The sequence below is a fragment of the Euleptes europaea genome, chromosome 16, assembly GCF_029931775.1.
Source record: "Euleptes europaea isolate rEulEur1 chromosome 16, rEulEur1.hap1, whole genome shotgun sequence".
In the NCBI taxonomy this organism is placed as follows: Eukaryota; Metazoa; Chordata; class Lepidosauria; order Squamata; family Sphaerodactylidae; genus Euleptes; species Euleptes europaea.
Genome location: NC_079327.1, coordinates 46,700,183 through 46,718,492, shown reverse-complemented (window position 1 = coordinate 46,718,492; position 18,310 = coordinate 46,700,183). Strand labels below are relative to the sequence as shown.

The 18,310-nt window shown below is 40.8% G+C and overlaps 1 protein-coding gene across 1 annotated transcript in view; it reads left to right on the top strand.

Annotated features, from left to right (window-relative positions):
* MAP3K15 (mitogen-activated protein kinase kinase kinase 15) overlaps positions 1-18,310 on the top strand; it is a 101,009-nt gene that overhangs the window by 36,422 nt on the left and 46,277 nt on the right. Inside the window, exons 8-14 of the mRNA XM_056861742.1 lie at positions 5,619-5,789; positions 7,409-7,521; positions 9,651-9,810; positions 12,738-12,888; positions 13,890-13,997; positions 14,875-14,924; positions 16,804-16,899. Coding sequence (XP_056717720.1) covers positions 5,619-5,789; positions 7,409-7,521; positions 9,651-9,810; positions 12,738-12,888; positions 13,890-13,997; positions 14,875-14,924; positions 16,804-16,899 — 849 coding nt within the window. The remainder of the gene's footprint in view (positions 1-5,618; positions 5,790-7,408; positions 7,522-9,650; positions 9,811-12,737; positions 12,889-13,889; positions 13,998-14,874; positions 14,925-16,803; positions 16,900-18,310) is intronic.

The following is an 18,310-nucleotide window of genomic DNA, read 5'->3' as shown; positions in this document are numbered from 1 at the left end:
AGAAAAACAATACAATAGATTTATAAATTGAAAGAATGTATAGGTATCCTTATTCGGATTCTGTTAAACGCTTCGGTTCTTTCTGGTGGTTCTAGACTTCTAAAATCCTAATGCATTGGTTACCGAGTGCCCCATTTTGTTGATTGAACTGGCTCACTATGGGTAATCTACCTTGAGTGCTTGTGAGAAAAAAGGTAAAGGTCCCCTGTGCAAGCACCGGGTCATTCCTGACCCATGGAGTGACGTCACATCCCAATGTTTTCTAGGCAGACTTTTTTTACGGGGTGGTTTGCCAGTGCCTTCCCCGGTCATCTTCCCTTTACCCCCAGCAAGCTGGGTACTCATTTTACCGACCTCGGAAGGATGGAAGGCTGAGTCAACCTTGAGCCGGCTACCTGAAATCGACTTCCGTCGGGATCGAACTCTGCGCCACAGGGCTCCTCATGAGAAAGGTGGACTATAAATACCATAAATAAATAAATACCGGTAATCTGATATAACACTGTTTTATAGTTTTTGTTCGTGCTATTATTATTTTTTGATGTAAAATACATTCAAATAACTTAATAGCATGCTGGTCATAACAGAAATTGGACAATTAGGTCTACATCTGTATTATGTACTAAGACTTTTGGAGCTTTTGCCACCCCAGGGTGGCCTGAAGTATGCTTTACACTGCCTGCTTTAAACAGTGTTTCTTCTGTTGTCTCTTGGTTTGCTTCAGAAATAGACACAATTTAATATGCATTATTTCCTTTTTGTGGATAAAATTGGGAAAGTACCAGAAATGTTTACTTGTTACTGAGAACTCAAATACAATGTTATTTAAACAGAAGCTTCTTCCTAGAATGCTAGGAATCAGCAAATCATGAGCAGATCTGAAAATAGGTTGATAAATAGTTTAAATCCCATTGGATGTTCGCAGGAAGTGGCTTTTAGGCTGCAAAGTGCTGTTTGCTTTTTAATCGCAGGAAGCGGCTTTTAGGCTCCAAAGCACTGTTTGTTTTTAACTTGCAAATATTTTTTTCCTGTTCACTTGAATGTGTCTTTAACAAGTAAACAGTGAGAATGAGTTTTATGTTTGTTTAACCTGTCAGGTACATCTGCCTTGATTTGTTTAAGAACCCTGCGCTAGTTATGTTAATGAAAATATTTCATCACCTTTAATTAGAACTCTACTGGTGACTATGATGGTTAGAAGAGGCAGTCTGATGTATGGAACAAAAGACGCATAGTCTCCAATGTCACTCTTGTTCTCCAAAGGCTGGGAAATTCCTTTCTATGTACTGGGTGCCCTGAAGGAGTCATCTCTAGGGCTACATCTTCTAATTATATAAGCTGCTTTATAGGGCTCTTCCTGTGACTTGGAAAAATAGAGCAATTTTTTTCCAGTCATACAACATTTTCTATGGAATGTATACATTTCAGTTCAGCATGAGAGTGTGCTTGAAAATGCTTGTTTGATCAGACAAACCTGAAGCAGTCGAATAAGACTATTTTTAACACTGCAACAAAGGCTGTTACTTATACCACTTGCCTTTCAATTAATATCCATGTAGATCAGGGGTGGGGAACCTTTTTCCTGCCAAGGGCCATTTGCACATTTATAACATCATTCGGGGGCCATACCAGGTGTAGATCTCCCGGCGGGGGGGGGGAGAGGCTAGGGTTGCCAGGTCTCCAGCCACCACCTGGAGGTTGGCAAACCTAGGAGAGGCTATGCAAAGGAGGGAGGGAAGGAAGGAAGGAAAGAGAGGGTGGCTTCTCCCCCCTCGCACACACACACCTTTCTGGCTTTCCCCCCTCCTCCACACACATACACACACTCACCGGGTTCTGCGCAAGCAGCCAGGCGATCGGGGGAAGCTTTCCCGGCTTTCCCCCCTCCTACACACACACACAAACACACGCACTCACTGGGTTCCGCACAAGTGGCCCGGCGATCGGGGGAAGCCTTCCCGGCTTCCCCCCCCTTACACACACACACACACACACACACACACACACACAGTCACCGGGCCATGCAAGCGGCCCAGTGCGATCGAGGGAAGCCTTCCCAACTTCACACACACACACACACACACACACACACACACACACACGGCCCTGTGGTGGCAATGGGGGCGGCTTTCGCCGGAGAGTCTGCGGGCTGCACCAAATGATGTCGTGGGCCTTAAACGGCCCGTGGGCCGGAGGTTCGCCACCCGTCTTAGATCCTTCTGAGCTAGAGATCTGCCAAGACCCACGAAGGGCCAGACCAAATGATTTCACGAGCCTTAAACTGCCCCAGGGCCTGACGTTCCCCACCCCTGATGTAAATCAAACTATCTACAAATTTTAAAAGTTTTTGTTTGAGAGGACTTCCATGCAGCATTTTTTTTACATGAAGAGGATCTCTGTCGAGGGAAGATGGATGGATCAAATAGATATCATAATGGGTTATTTAAACTGTATAAACTCCGTTTTAAAAGAATGTACCATGGATGTGAACCAAACAAATTGTAATAAACATTAAAGATGATTCTGTTTTGAAAGTAGAGTTTAAATCTACCCCCTCCTTGTGGTGGCCATGGAGGGAGCATCCAAACAGATGCTTCTACCTTGCAATCCCTCCCTCAGGTGTTGTTTTCTTCTGGATTGATTGTTTTGCTTCATTTTATACTCCACCTTTGTCTTCAATAGGGGCCCAAAGCTGTGTACATTGTTTTCCTCCATTTTATCCTCACAACAACTGTTTGAGATAGGTTAGACTGAGTGTGTGTGACAGGCCCAAGGTCACCCAGCAAGCTTCTTAATGCAGAGCAGGGATTTGAACCTGGGTCTCCCAGATCTCAGTTTGACACTCTAACCACTACACCATACTGGCTGTTCCAAGATTAAAGGGGAAAGACTTGGAAATATTGCAAAGTCTTGTGGGATTTAATCTAGAGGCTTCCTGCTTTCCACGCAGGGAAAAATCTGTGGAAACATTATTTTATCTATGAATCATTATATATTATATATTAACCATTATCCATCCATTCATCCATCAACCTACAAATCATCAGCATTGTGGGGATTGCTTTGTAGGGGCTCAGTTTTATCTCCCATGTTGTTCAATCTCTGTGTATTTATTATTTTTTATTAAAATATTTATATACTGCTTTTATCCTGTTATATAGGACTCAAAACTCTGGGGCATGATCATCCATAGTTTTCAAGCTGGGTGTCATCAATATGCTGATGACACCCAGCTCTATATCTCTTTGCTTAGACTGCCCAGTGCTGCTGTAGATGTCCTGAACTAGTGCCCAGCTGCTGTGGTTAAATAGCTACGGGTAAACAAGTTGAAAATGAAAAAACAGAGGTTATGCTGGTGGGGAAGGTGGAGGTCTTAGAAGGCATTGCACCCCACGTGGGATGGAGTTCAGTTGATTCTTGCTCAATTAAGAGTCTAGAGGTTATAAACCCAGCATTTCTGACTGAGAAGCAAGTTAATGCTGTTGTGAAAATACTTTCTATAATCCCCACTTATCCTAGAGGATGGCTCGTTATCTTGACCCAGACAATCTGGTTCCATGGCTGCATGCTATGGTAACCTTGAGGCTAGATTATTGTAGCACACTTTCCAGCTGTTACAAAATGGCCAACTCTAATTGGTACAGAATCCCTCATCTTGCTTACTAATGGGAACTGGGAAAGTATATATATTACCCTATTCTACAGTCATTCCTTTGGTTACCAATTAGTTCAAGATGATGGTTATTACCTCCAAAGCCATTCTTGGCCTAGGATCCACCTATGTACAAGACCACTTCTCTCAACGTGCTCTGCTGACACAGCTTTGTTCATGTAAGCCAGGGATGGGGAACCTCAGGCCCAGGGACCGTATGTGGCCCCCGAGGACATTTTTTGTGGCCCTCGGGAGCTCCGGGGCCCCGTTGCGGAGGCTTGGCATAGGGCGGCCCTCCCTGAGGGTGTTCCTGGGGCCATGGCTTGCAGGGGTGCTGTGGTGCCCTTTGGACCTTTCGCCGACTGACAGCTGTTGGACAGCGAGAGGAGGGAGAGGGACGCTTCCCCCAAGGTTGCCCCCTATAGCCGCAGCATGCAGGAACACAGGGGCACACTGTAAGCCCCTCTTGTTGTCTGTCGGCTGTTGAGCAGCGAGAGGGGGGGGAAGAGGCCCGCGGCTCCCAGAGGCAGAGCATGCACGCAGGAGCCAATTGGGCTTCAGGGGGCCTTTTATGGACTCTGGGGGTGGGAGGGCATGGAGCCTGGGGCCAGGTCGCGTGGGGCCTGCTGGTGTGTGTGTGTGTGTGTGTGTGTGTGTGTGTGTGGAGGCTTTTCTCTATCCCTCTCTGTCTCTTTCTTTGTCTGTCTCCCTCCGTCCTTTTCTTTCTCCCCCTCTTTCCATTTCTTTCTCCCTCTCTCCCTTTTCCTCTTTCTCTGTTTTTCTTCCTTCCTCCCTTGCCGATCGACCGCGGGCTTCGCCTCCCTGGCGCCTCGTTTGCTCGGGCCCACCGCTGGCTGCCCTCCTGCCTGGAAGGGTGGGGAGGACCGGGGGAGCCCTCCAGGCCTTCTCTGCGTGGCCTTCCCTGGGATTGCCAACCTCCAGGTGGTGGCCGGAGACCTGGCAACCCTAGCCTCTCCCCCCCCAACGGGGAGATCTACACCTGGTATGGCCCCGAATGATGTTATAAATGTGCAAATGGCCCTTGGCAGGAAAAAGGTTCCCCACCCCTGATGTAAGCAAAGCCTTCTGAAGGTGTCACCCTGCAAAGTGGTAAGAACACCTGCTAGGGGAGGGGTCAATGGCTCCATGGCAGGGCAACTGGTTGGCATGCAGAAGGTCTTAGGTTCAATCCTTGACATCTCCAGGATCAGGTTGTGGGTGGTGTAAGACCTCCACCTGCAACCCTGGCCTAGATGAACCAAGGATCTGATTCAGTATAAGCCAGCTTCATGTGTCTTCACAGGCCTGTCTAGTGGAATGGCCTGCCTGATGATGCCGGGAGGGCTGTCATATTTCTTTCATTTTCAGAATGTGCAAACAGAAATATTCAGGAGAGCATTTTTTTTAATAAAGGGAATGTGTGTGTGTGTGTCTGTAAAGTGCCGACAACTCACTGCTGACTTATAGCAACCCCTGGTGGATAAGTGATTAAGCAGAGGTGGTTTGCCATTGCCTTCCTCTGCAGAGTCTTCCTTGGAAGTCTCCCTTCCCAGTACTGACCCAGTTTAGCTTCTGAGATGTGACAGGATCCAGCTTTACTATACCATTCCACATCCCATAAAGGGAATAGTGATTTGATAAAATGGAATTGTGCAAGAAGACATTTTCATAAAATGAATAAAGTTGTAGTTTTAATTGTCTGAAAACTTTAGACAGTCCCCCCCCCCAACACATATTGCATTGTTTATTGGCTGTATTATAGTGTTTTCTCATTGTACAATCTAGTTGTATTGCATTGTTTATTGCACTTAAGAGGTCAACTTGTGTTTTATTTATATTAAGAGTTGTCCTAATTCAATTCAGGACAATTACGTCAATTTAAATTTATTTATTATAAGGACAGAAGCATAGTATATTCAATCTCAAGTATATTAAATTTTGTTTTATTTTTCTACTTGAATTCCAGAAGGAACAATACAGGTGATCGGGAGAAAGCGCTGCAAGGGATGCTTCAGGTTTTGCAGACATGTGATCATCCTGCACCGGACATGTTCTGCTTGTGTGGGAGAATCTACAAGGATATATTTTTGGATTCAGACTGTAAAGACACCAGTAGCCGAGACAGAGCCATTGAATGGTAATAGATAACAATATGCTAAGAAGAAACTTTCATCTGGATAGGAAAGAGTAAAAAAAAGTATCCACTTTAGAACTAGTGATGAGCAAAGCTCCCAGCTTGATTCAGAACTGGGCTCAGCAAATATTTTTCCAAGCAAATGGTACAATAGTCCTGGTTGGGGGGAGTTGGATTCCTAATTTTGGATGTCATCACGCTGCTAATGACATCATTTGGAGGACATTAGAACATAATTTCCCTGGTTCCCCTTCCTGTGACCCCCTGAATCTTTATGTGAACTTCGGTCCTGGTGCCCATGTCACTGTTGTTAAAACATTAGGTGCCAGAGGAAGGAAAAGAGGGAGGCAGCAGCCTCCAGAGAGAGGGGCCCCTGATATTATGCCTCACCCCCACTATCCCTGCTTTGCCAACATGTAAATGTGGTGAAAAAGGGATGCAGAGGTAGAGCTCTTCTTCTAATTCAGGGTAGAGCTCTTCTTCTAATTTCTGAGCCAGAGAAAATCTCTTGTGGTTGTAATGCTTACCTCAGATTTCCAGTGAGTATTACAGGCTGCAGAAGTTTGTATTCCAAGTCAGAAATTACAAACATTGGGCTTACTATTTAAAGCATAAGAAAGAGCTCTGCTGAATCAGACCAAGGTTCATCTAGTTAGCACATTCAATAGTAGCCAGACAGGTGCTTTTGGGAAGCTCTCAAGTGGGACATGAAGGAGGCAGCTTCCTCTCCAGACTGGTGTATTTCATCTAAACCTGCAAGTTCCATTCATGATTAATGCGCATTGGTAAACCAATCTGCCATGAAGTTAGCCTTTTAAAAGTTAGTTTAGCCAGTGGCTGTCACTTATTGTGGCAATGAATCTGAAAGTTTATAACTGTTTATCACATATTCTTTCTGCTTTGAGCCATCAACACTGTACATCTGTGGCTGCCCCTCTCGACAGTCTAATCTGAACAACTTTCCTCAGAAATATGTCTCAGTGAGCTCAGGGGAGCTTACTTGTTAAGAAGTATGATTAGGAATGCAGTTTGTCCTACTGGATCTTAGCTGCACAGTCCTCAGCTAACAGCATATCGTGATTTGACTTTTTTTTTTTTTACTGTTTTTGTAGCCACATAGAATGCAACCATTGTTGATTTTAAATTTCAGAACCCAGAGGTTTGTGGGTGATTTGAATTAACTTGTGAGCCATATAGCCCACAGGCTACTTGCTGGCCACTGCATATTAGGATCAAATACTCAGCCAAATTCTCTCTCGCTTTTTTAACCATGTGACTCCAGTAACTGAAAAATTGGCAGATTTTCATACTGAATGTTGTATAGGGAAGACTGCTTTCTGTTTTAATTGAAAACTCGATGCCACACTGGGTAATAAATATAAAATAATTTGTTGTGTAAACACTAAATAATTATCTGTGCTGCTTTTTGGACAATATTTTTCAGAGTTAGGCTTAAAAATGCTAGGCAGCTATGCGCTTCCTCTTGCTAACTGTAAAATAATAATAATTTCATTCTATTAAGTGTATGTAATATATAACAGCACAGTGAACTTTTTTTTAAAATGAGAAGAAATGGTTTTCTTTGCAAGAATGTTTTTCAATTTGTGAAATCTTCTCTACAGGTACCGCAAAGGGTTTGAGCTTCAGTCAACTCTGTATTCAGGAATTAATTTAGCCATTTTGCTGATTGTTGCAGGACAGCAGTTTGAAACCTCCATGGAACTCAGGAAAATAGGTGAACAAAGTATTTTGCTGCAGAAGTATAATGTTGGAGTTACTTATTCCTTTCTGAGACTTTATTCATGACTGTGCACTACAGTACTTAACAGCAAAGCCACAGAGTAGCGGGTCAGAGTGCATTGCTTTTAGTGGTAAGAGAACAGCACCAATGCTGCAGAGATTCTAGAACAGTTTCTGCAAAAGAGGCTGTCCAGAATGACAGCCTTTTACCACTTATATAAACCTTACTATTGTGGCAGCAACATAGTAAAAAAAAAAAAGGAGGGAGAAACCTCTGATAGAACAAGGGGGGAAAACTGCATAGCACCAGAGTTTGCAAGACATTTATATAACAAGTTGTAGCTACTACAAAAACATACAAAATAGTTGTAACAAAAGTTCAAAGAAATTGTGAGACATGTACACATCTAATGAGCAAAAACAGAAGCGATAATATAACAAAACCACACCAGTGACGTTATGCCAGCTAATGTCCCTTTTCGATATCTCACCTTCAGACTGTAACCTTGGGATTCTACAACAAACCAAAATATGTAACAAGGACAGCCTTCACATAATATATGCATATAACTTATTTACAACCAGGTTGTATAGAACTTATTGTAGCTGTTATCCAAACTGAAGAAATAATCCTTTGTGACATACAAGCCTGGAATAAATGAAATAAAGTACACACTAATTAGTAGGCAAACACACATGTACATAAAAGGGCAGTGGGCTGAAGTGGAACACATTGCATCAGCCAAGCCTATATGCATGTAGGAAAATACATCCTTAAAGGGACCAAGAACAAACTGAGAAAGATATTCCATATATGTAAATAATTGTAAGATAAAACTGATACATGAGCCAAGTTTATGTCCATGCGGATATAATGTATTCAAAGTGAAAATCCAGCAGGCCTCCTTCTGTAACAGTAATTTTTCTATGTTGTGAGATTGACAGGGTCTGGGTAGTATCCTGACAGTAACCAAAAACTTGAAATCAGTTGGTAGATGGTACTTACCCATGAAATGAGCTACCAAAGGAGCTTGCAGATTACAATTTCTAATATTGCTGTGGTGTTCAGAGAATCCGTATCTCAACTGACATGTGGTAGCGTCCACATATAAAAGAGCAAATAAGAATGGACAACACTGGATGATGAGCAATTGGGAAATGATTCAAAGTGAAGGTCCTTTTAGTAAAGGGATGAATAAAAGAAGAAGAAGAGTTGGTTTTTATATGGTGACCTTTTCCACCACTTAAGGAAGAATCAAACCGGCTTACAATCACCTTCCCGTCCCCTCCCCACAACAGACACCACGTGAGGTAGGTGGGGTTGAGAGAGTGTGACTAGCCCAAGGTCACCCAGTTCACCAGATCCAGTTCACCAGATTAGCCTCCACCGCTCATGTGGAGGAGTGGGGAATCAAACCTTGTTCTCCAGATCAGAGTCCACCGCTCCAAACCACTGCTCTTAACCACTACACCGCACTAGCTCTACACAGGCAATTCAGTTTTGGTCTGAATTGCCTGTGTACAACAGGTGCATACATGACATTTGTAATGGCCTTTCAAAATGGGTGTGATTGCGCAGTTTTAAAGTCAGCATGTACCAAAAGATCTTTAATGGACTGATCTTGTAAATCCAATAATAGGCTTGGTATCACAAGACGGAGTGGAATTTAACAAATGCCATTGTCTAAGGAGGATATTCTTAGTCTGCATAGCTAGTGGAGAAAATTGTAATGAAAAAAAGATAGAGCTATCCTGATTAGAGGTGGAATGTTTTATAAAACAGTAATGACCTTGACTTTCTCTTAAAGTTAATATGTGATCAAGGAAGGGAAAACAATACAACGTGTACTCACCTGTCATATTTATTTGTGAATAGGAGGTGACCAGTGCAGTCCTAAACAGTTACACCCTTCTAAGCTCAGTGACTTCAGTGTACTTGCAAGAATGTAAGTCTGCTTATGATTGCACTGTAGAAGTAATATCCAGTTGTAATTTGCTTCTCCGTAGAACCTTTTGAGGTTAATCTTCCCATGAATAGGAAACGCCTAACACCTTTTCATTCTCAGAGTAAAGATTATTTCATTCATTTATAACAGAATCTTTTTAATGTGGATTTTTTTCAAGGTGTGCGATTAAATAGTTTGTTAGGAAGAAAAGGAAGCTTGGAAAAAATGAATAATTACTGGGATGTTGGGCAGTTCTTCAATGTAAGCATGTTGGCGAATGACATTGGCAAAGCAGTACAAGCTGCAGAGAGGCTGTTCAAACTGAAACCGCCAATTTGGTATGTATTGTAGCATAATTTGAATTTCTGCCCGTCCTGTTTGCTTCACTGGGCTTCATTAAGTGCTTCAAAGCTTAGGACGTGATACTTTTATTCGTAACATGCTGATGTAGAGATTATATATGCATTCTCAAGAAATAGTATGAAAATGAAATATGCTGATGGCCCAGGCTAGCCTGATCTCGTCAGATCTCAGAAGCTAAGCAGGGTCGGCCCTGGTTAGTATTTGGATGGGAGACCACCAAGGAATACCAGGGTTGCTGTGCAGAGGAAGGCACTGGCAAACCACCTCTGTTAGTCTCTTGCCATGAAAACCCCCAAAAAACGGGGTTGCCATAAGTCAGCTGTGACTTGACGGCACTTTACACACACACATACTGCAGGAACTATTCCAAACACTTGCCTCGGTGTGGTTACTGTGGGGCTTCAGAATGTGGTTCCATATATTGCTGTCTTATACTCCTGTCTTATACTCCTGTATACCTTCAAAACATTGGAGGGTTGTGTGTGTGTGTGTGTGTGTGAAGGGGGGGTTATGTCTAATGTAATGTCAAAATCTGTCCAGTGCTTCGGTTAAGTTATCTTGCCTGCCTGACATTTATTTATTTGTTTGTTTTTTGATCAGTCACTTTAGTGGCATCAGGTTGTCAGTTCTAGATCTTGAAAGTGGTCCTGCACCTTAAAAAAAAACTCCCAACCACCAGCTGTGGCTTTTAAAATTGTTACAATTCTCTGATGAGAACAGCTATTTTTAGTGACATTTTATGTTCCTGTTAAAGATGGAGAAATATCAGCCTCTGGACCTTGTAACCCTACATGTCCTTAACTGGTACTAACTGGGATGTTCCTGATCTGTCCTGTCAAACCATGCATGGTTCTGAAGAGAAAAAAAGGTTTACATTTAATAATACAGGTTAGGAATGTACCATCTTCTGATAATCACTTCCAAGAATCTGTTGTGAATTTTCTATTTAGATCAGTGGCTCTTTGTTGTAGGTGCTCACAGTTACACCCTCCTAAGCTCAGTGACTTCAGGGTACTTAGAAGAATGTAAGTCTGCATATGATTGCTGTCTAGAAGTACTATCCAGTTGTAATTTGCTTCTTCATAGAACCTTTTGAGGTTAGTTTTCCCATGAATAGGAATGCCTAACACCTCTCACATATCAACCAAGCTGTAAACTGGTTCTAAATTGCACAAGTAACAAACACGGGGACTTTGCTTCAAATAAGTGAGTTACCTAAGGAAGGATGTACATGTATTGGTTCTTGTAGGTTATCCGGGCTGTGTGACCGTGGTCTTGGTATTTTCTTTCCTGACGTGTCGCCAGCAGCTGTGGCAGGCATCTTCAGAGGAGTAACACTGAAGGAGAGACACTGTCCTTCAGTGTTACTCCTCTGACGATGCCTGCCACAGCTGCTGGCGAAACGTCAGGAAAGAAAATACCAAGACCACGGTCACACAGCCCGGATAACCTACAAGAACCAATGAACTCTGACCGTGAAAGCCTTCGACAATATGATGTACATATACTTTATTGTAGATTTGTTAAAAAGGTAAATGCTGAATCCAGACATTATGAACAATCTGTGGAACAAACCATGGTTTATTTGTGATGAGGATGGACCAGGAAGTCCTTGCGTTCATGCACGTTCCCCTTCCACCCTTATTCCTTATGTGCTACACTGAGACTTCCTAATTGGCAACAAAACTGCAGTTTGTTATGATATCCAAATGTGGCTCTTTAACAAATTGTGGTTGTGTCTTGCTTACTACTTGAGGATTTGAAACTGTTGTTTAGAATCCAGGTATGGTAAACTAGAAACAAACTTCCGTTTGTCAAAGTACTTAATCTGGCATGAAAATAAATTGCAGTTTGTTACAAAACAAGGAAATCTTCCATCTCATTGCTATGGGAGGACAAAGGGAGGGAGATACATGAGCCTGAGGACTTTCTGGTGTGTTCTTGTTTGTTCATGATGTCTCCCCATAGTCAGAGCCTTGTGCCTGAAGTAGGAAATCAGCCCATGGTTGTGGAGGGGAGAAGAAGGATGACACAGACACACTATGGTGGGAAGAATCAGACCACAACTTTATTGATTATAGATTCCTCTGCTTTGGGCACAGCATAGGCTGGGGACAATGGGTACAGTTGACAGCCCAACTGCCGTCAGCATCTTCCCCAAACTGCCTGTTAGGGTAACCGAAAGCAAAGGGCTGGAATTAGGGCTGGAAGTGTCAGAACCACTATTCCTAGCCATCACCATCCTCCTAGGGTTGTGACCAGCCCTGAGGTTGGCTGTCCTGTCCCCTGCCCCCCACAGCCCCTTCAGGGGACTCCTCTTTTGGTCACATATGGAGCCCATCCTGCACTATGTTCCCCAGCCAATATCTAAATGCTGCAGGAGGCGGGCAGCTTAGATTGCCTGCTTCCACCACCAAAACAAAGGAACCTGTAATACCCGCACCAGTCCAGCTCAGGGATCCACAAGCCATATGTTGGAGCCCTCTGTGGAGAGTGCTGCTGAATGCCAAGCACCTCTTCAGCCTGCTCCTTTTAATCTGAGCTATGTGCTAGGACAAGCCTGCAGCCCGCAGGTCTGCATGCCCCATCCATTTCATGAGGGACTGACCTCTGGGGGCAGGCTACAGGAAGCTGCTTGAGAGCTAACTGGCTGAGAGCCAGTGCTGGGCCCATTTGCCCAAAATCCTTGCTCCCCTCATTCCACCAGGCACAAATGCCTACCCCCAGCTTATGGTTGGGAGCCTGTCTTTTGCACCTTGGTTTTCTAATTATTCCAAACTGCCCATTTTCAGGGAGAGGCTTCTAATTATTTGAATTTTTTTTACAGTTACTTAACAGAAGTACTTACAGAAGAAACAGTTGTTATTTTCTGCTTATCAATTTATTGTATTATGGTTTCCAGGTATTTGAAGTCCTTAGTGCAGAACCTGATCTTAATTCAACGTTTCAGGAAACTTTCCATAGAACACTCTCCAAGACAAGAGAGACTGAACTTCTGGTTAGACATAATTTTTGAGGCAACCAAAGAAACAATGAATGGCTTGAGATTCCCGGTACATTTTCTATATGCAAACATATTTGTTTAGTTTACTATTGGATTGAAAGTAACAGAAAAATTGTGCCCTGATTCTATGAGCTACCATATGACCTAGCTGATAGAATGAGGTTGACCAGTAATGCACAGCATTGCCTGGCAACTGGGCAGAGTTGGCTGGCCACATCCAGTTTTACTATGCATGGACTTCAGCAACACTGGTGCAAGTTCACTGCTTGTCCTTTTGCTGCCAAGGGTGATCTGTAGGATCAGGCTGAGAACTAAACAAGTTAACTTAGCAGCAGAAACTTTTATTCTGTCAACATATTAGTAAGTGACAAGAGGCACATGTTTGCATTTTAATAAAGACTGGAATACATATTGTATGTTCTGCAAAATGGTAACAATGGCCAATAGTTTTGTTCAGCTAGCTAAGGAGCAAATGATATTTAAAGATGCTGGGAAAGTGTTAGGATTGAATTGTTTGTTTTTTAAAAGAGGTTATACGACAACTCGGCTTTAGGCCAGTGCTTACTGCATGAGTAAATCTGATCTCTAAAATATCTCTAGTAAGGATATTTGTCAGCAAGGAGTGGTCTGAAAGATTAGATTCTCTGGATTGTTCATCACTGATTGTATATGAACTATGGATATCAGTGGGCCTTCTTTTAATACTACATTACAAGTTTGTGGGACGTGTGCTGGTAATAACCAGGAAAAGTACGGGGGTAATCCTACAGTACATTCGGTTGCTAGTATATCATGGAAATGAATAGAATTATATATTACAAGAAACAGAAAAAGGGGCTTAGTAAAATAAATTATTTTAAAGTTGACTGAAATCTGATTGTAATATATGCTTTACCAGTCTTGTGATTATGTTAAAATATCTGTTAAAACTTTGAGGAAAAGAGAAGAATGTTATTGTATATAGTGAAAGCAAGTTTAGAATAAACAGTTTGGTGCCCTCTCTGATAACCTGGTGGAAGTTAGATTTTATTAAATGTGTGCTTTGTTTAGGTATTGGTGATAGAACCAACTAAGGTATATCAGCCTGCATATGTTTCAATTAATAATGAAGCAGATGAGAGAACTGTTTCCCTGTGGCATGTGTCTCCTACAGAAATGGTAAGAATATTTTTTGCTCGCTAGAAATAGTTAGCGTTTATATGCCAGTTTCTCTGTTTAAGGCTCTTATAGAACCCCAGCTTGCTGCGGGTAAAGGGAAGATGACTGGGGAAGGCACTGGCAAACCACCCCGTAAACAAAGTCTGCCTAGTAAACGTTGGGATGTGATGTCACCCCATGGGTTAGGAATGACCCAGTGCTTGCACAGGGGACCTTTACCTTTAGAACCCTTCGCAAAAATACCTTTGTAGTTTTACAGATGAACAGCTGAAGAGACAATTTATGTGGGTCATCACATTTTGGGATGTATCCTGTAAGAACCCTTGACATGTTTGTATGTGTATAATATATTTTTTTAAAACTTTCTCTTGGGGAATGGAACTCATTTGATAGATGTCTAGAGGGAGAAGCTTGTCTTGACATACATTCTGTGTTGATCAGATTATGTATACTGTGCTTTTTCTCATAAAAGATGTGTTTTTCTGAGTTTAACTAGGATTTTTCTGAGTTTAACTAGCACACTTTATCCTTTTGTTCATGGAGACTTTCTGGTACACGATTATAAACTGTAATAAACATAAAAATTAAACTATCAGTATTGTTGTGGCCAACATTGTGCATGTGTCATTATTATATGAATCAATACTTGCAGAATTTCTTCTTGAAGTCAGAAAAGGTTCAGTGGAATATTTGCCCTGGGGCAGTTGCATTCCACGGCTCCTCTCCATGTATACCCCATCCTTTTCCATGTTATTGTCCTAAATGAACTGGAATAGCATTCTTTTCAACATTCTTCTGGCCCAATTTTTGTGTTCTATTTGTGATAAGATGCGGCTATGATCTTGCTTTGAAATACTATTTTTTTTAATATTTGCAGAAACAGATTCATGAATGGAATTTTACAGCTTCTTCTATTAGAGGAATAAGGTTGGTGTGCTTGAAAACAATTTCATGTTTTAATTTTCCTATGTGCCTTATTATGCCTTAGCGCTTTAATGAACTCCATTTTCCTATTCCTGTCCAAAAATGCTAGAACAGCAGATTTTAAAACCTTATACAAACTTTGAGGAGCATATGATGTGGATGTGTCAGAAAAAAATACAGGTTGACAGTCGTGTGTAAGAGCCCATGCCCACAGAGATTTTTTTTGGGGGGTGTGTGTTAAGACTGTTTGTTGTATGTGTGTAAGTTAGGGGGAGGAGACAGTGGGCATATCCTCACATGTTCAGCGTTCTTGCTTTTGAAGGTCTGAATGAGTTTTAACCAAGATAGGACTTTAACCAAGATATCACATCTTGTACCTAGAATAACTTTGTTCTGTTTCTGATCAAAGCAGTCCAGTTTATAACATTTAGAAAATTGCAGTTTGAAAGTTAGCTATTAAGTTACGTCTACCCTAGCCAGCTTACTTCTTCCTTCCAGCTTAGATGAGTGCTTATAAATCAATCACATGAAAACATCATACCATTTTTGGGGTGGATTCCTGAAGTGGCCAGCTAAAAACTCAGGATACCAGATGCAAACGTGATGAGAAAACAGAAATCTCCCCATGAGAAATGTATCATTTAGACTATACCTAGATTTTTTCTTAAGCAGAATTTGAGAGAAGATTCAGTGCCTGGTTTACATGGATAACTGTATCATATTAACGGAGTTTAATATCTGTGCTACTATGTTCATAATAATATTTAAGGCCATGGAAAAAAGGAAGAGGGAGAACTGGATTTTAATGAAAGATTAAAATCATTTAACCTTTTAACGATGATGGTCCTTCTGTCACTTAACAACAATTGAGTTCCCTAGCACTATTATGTCTACTGGCCCTAATGGACAGGTTAAATACTATCTAATTAATCAGAAATCTAATTGGCTGTCTTGCCTAATACAAATTAGCAGATTTCTCCTTATTCCTTCATGGCAGCAGGGATACTGATGAACATTTCTTCTGGTTTCTGTATTGGAATACCAGTTGGTAGATACATCACCAAAGCTTTTTAAAATCTTCCCTTGCAGAATGTGTAATATAGAACTCAAATAAAAACACTTGCTATGGTTTGCATGTATCTCCTTAGTCGTGCATACATTTTATGATGCTAGATCTTGAAAGACTGGATTTTTGTCCAAAGTCATAAGAAAACAACTCTAAATTCCCCTAAGCCATAAAATATATGTATGAATTGATTTAATATTTGAATTTAACCATACATACAAGGCAGTTAATCAAATATGTTTTCACATTTCAGTACCAACTAGGGGTAGAGCATATTTAAAAAAATATTCTTCATAACATACATACCATAGATTATTTTAACAACTATTCAGCAATGAATAATTAGAATGTATTTATATTTCTTGACTTTTTCTGTTTCCTCTGACGTGTTTATGCTTCTGTAATTCTGTTGTAACATGCAATATTCCTTGTATTGTCTTTCATAACTTTGTTGAACGATGTAGGACATACAAGGTCAGTTAATTTTTCCTTCCACGTATACTGGTATACTAAATGTTATATTTGGCAAATTGAAAGCACAGGTAGATGGATATTGATCTAGCTGCTTTTACATAGCCTTAAAAATTGTCATTGCTTTCTTCTCTTGCTAGTCTTGCGCAGTATGGATTTATACTGCTCGTGCATATAGTGGTAGTCAGACCCTGTCAGCAAAGTTCATCCATTATTGTATTTGAAGGTCTTTTGTGCATGATGTGGAGAAACAAATACCTGGGGGATGGGGAAACTGCTGTTTTTCTTCTTCGCTTATCACATCTTGTACCTAGAATAACTTTGTTTTGAATTGACTTTTTGCAGCATATCTAAATTTGATGAACGATGTTGTTTTCTGTATGTCCATGACAATTCTGATGACTTTCAAATCTACTTTTCTACAGAGAACCAGTGTAATAGGTGAGAGATTTGGTTGTTTTCCTAAATGTCAAAAGATGAATGCAAGAGTTGGTGATAAATTTGAAACATGAATATGTTTTCATATACAAAGAAAAATTTCATTGTTGAATTATTTTCTTGATTCTTCATGGTTAATGTCATACTACATTCATTTTCCAGGGATTAAAATGAACACTAACTCTGATGAAGTTGACACAAATAGCAATAGCAGTGCAAATTTTGAATTAAATCTTTTTTGACGTCTCAAATTTATAAAATGCTCCTTAAAATAAAGATTGTGAGGCAAGCTTTCCTACGTTCAGATTTTTTAGTATTCATTCTTTCTGTTAAGTATTCACTCTATCAATATGCTGAAAAAGTACTTGCCAAACTATTTATTAAAATATTTGCTTTTTCAGTTATTAAACTGTCCAAAGCATTCACAATGCAACAATAACTTTGAACCATTTATTTAAAAAGAAAGGAAAAAAACTTTAAACCATTTACATTAAATAATAGCACAAAATATGACAGGCGAATAGCTTTGAAATATCATAGCAGTGCATACAGCTTCGAGAATAAACAACCAAAGAAGCAATTACATTCAAATTTCACCTAAAAGATTCATTAGAAGTGGCATTTATGCCTCTCAAGAGAAACATCCTTCTCTGATGCTGAGGAATTATATTCCAGTAATACTCCATTTCTCCTCTGTACTTGACCTGACAAGAGGAACATATATGGTACCTTTGGCCCACCACCCAGTTCTGAAGTAGTTCTGGATTTGTTAAAGCCAAATCAGTGTTTTTAAAGTTCTCTAAAAGCTTTATAATTATTTAGTGAGAACCTCTAAAATGCACTATTTTATTTTAAATTAAATTAGCATTTATAAACATATTGGAATCAAGTAAGTTGTGAAAAGTGCAATATCAACTGAATATCACAATATAAAAAAGTTGGTTCTCATCCCGTTATATTGTTGCTTTATTAATACCCATTTAAAGTAATTAAAGCAATTAGTCAAAAGAACTGCAGGACCAGCTTTCTGGAGTACAAAACCTTTTGAAATAAGAGTAGTTCATAAGGTATTCCATTGTCTATTTAAGAACAAAACATGCCAAAATCTTCTGCCCAATAGATTACTTTTAAAGAAATTAAGGGGAAAGTAGTAAGGAAAATACACTGGCAAATGTATAGACTAGATCCCACCACATTTTTAGCTCAGTCTCCTCCATATGACAGCCTCTATCGCATGGCTTTTGTCCATGGAGAGCCCATGATCCTTGGCACAGCCTTTTTTGGTGGTCAAAGGGGACCCCCACTCCCTTTTTCACCGGTGACAAAACTGGTTGGATCCAACCAGTCATCTTTGCATTGAAAAAGAATTTTAATTTTAATTAGAAAGGTTGGCCAACCTAGCAGAAAAACTGGT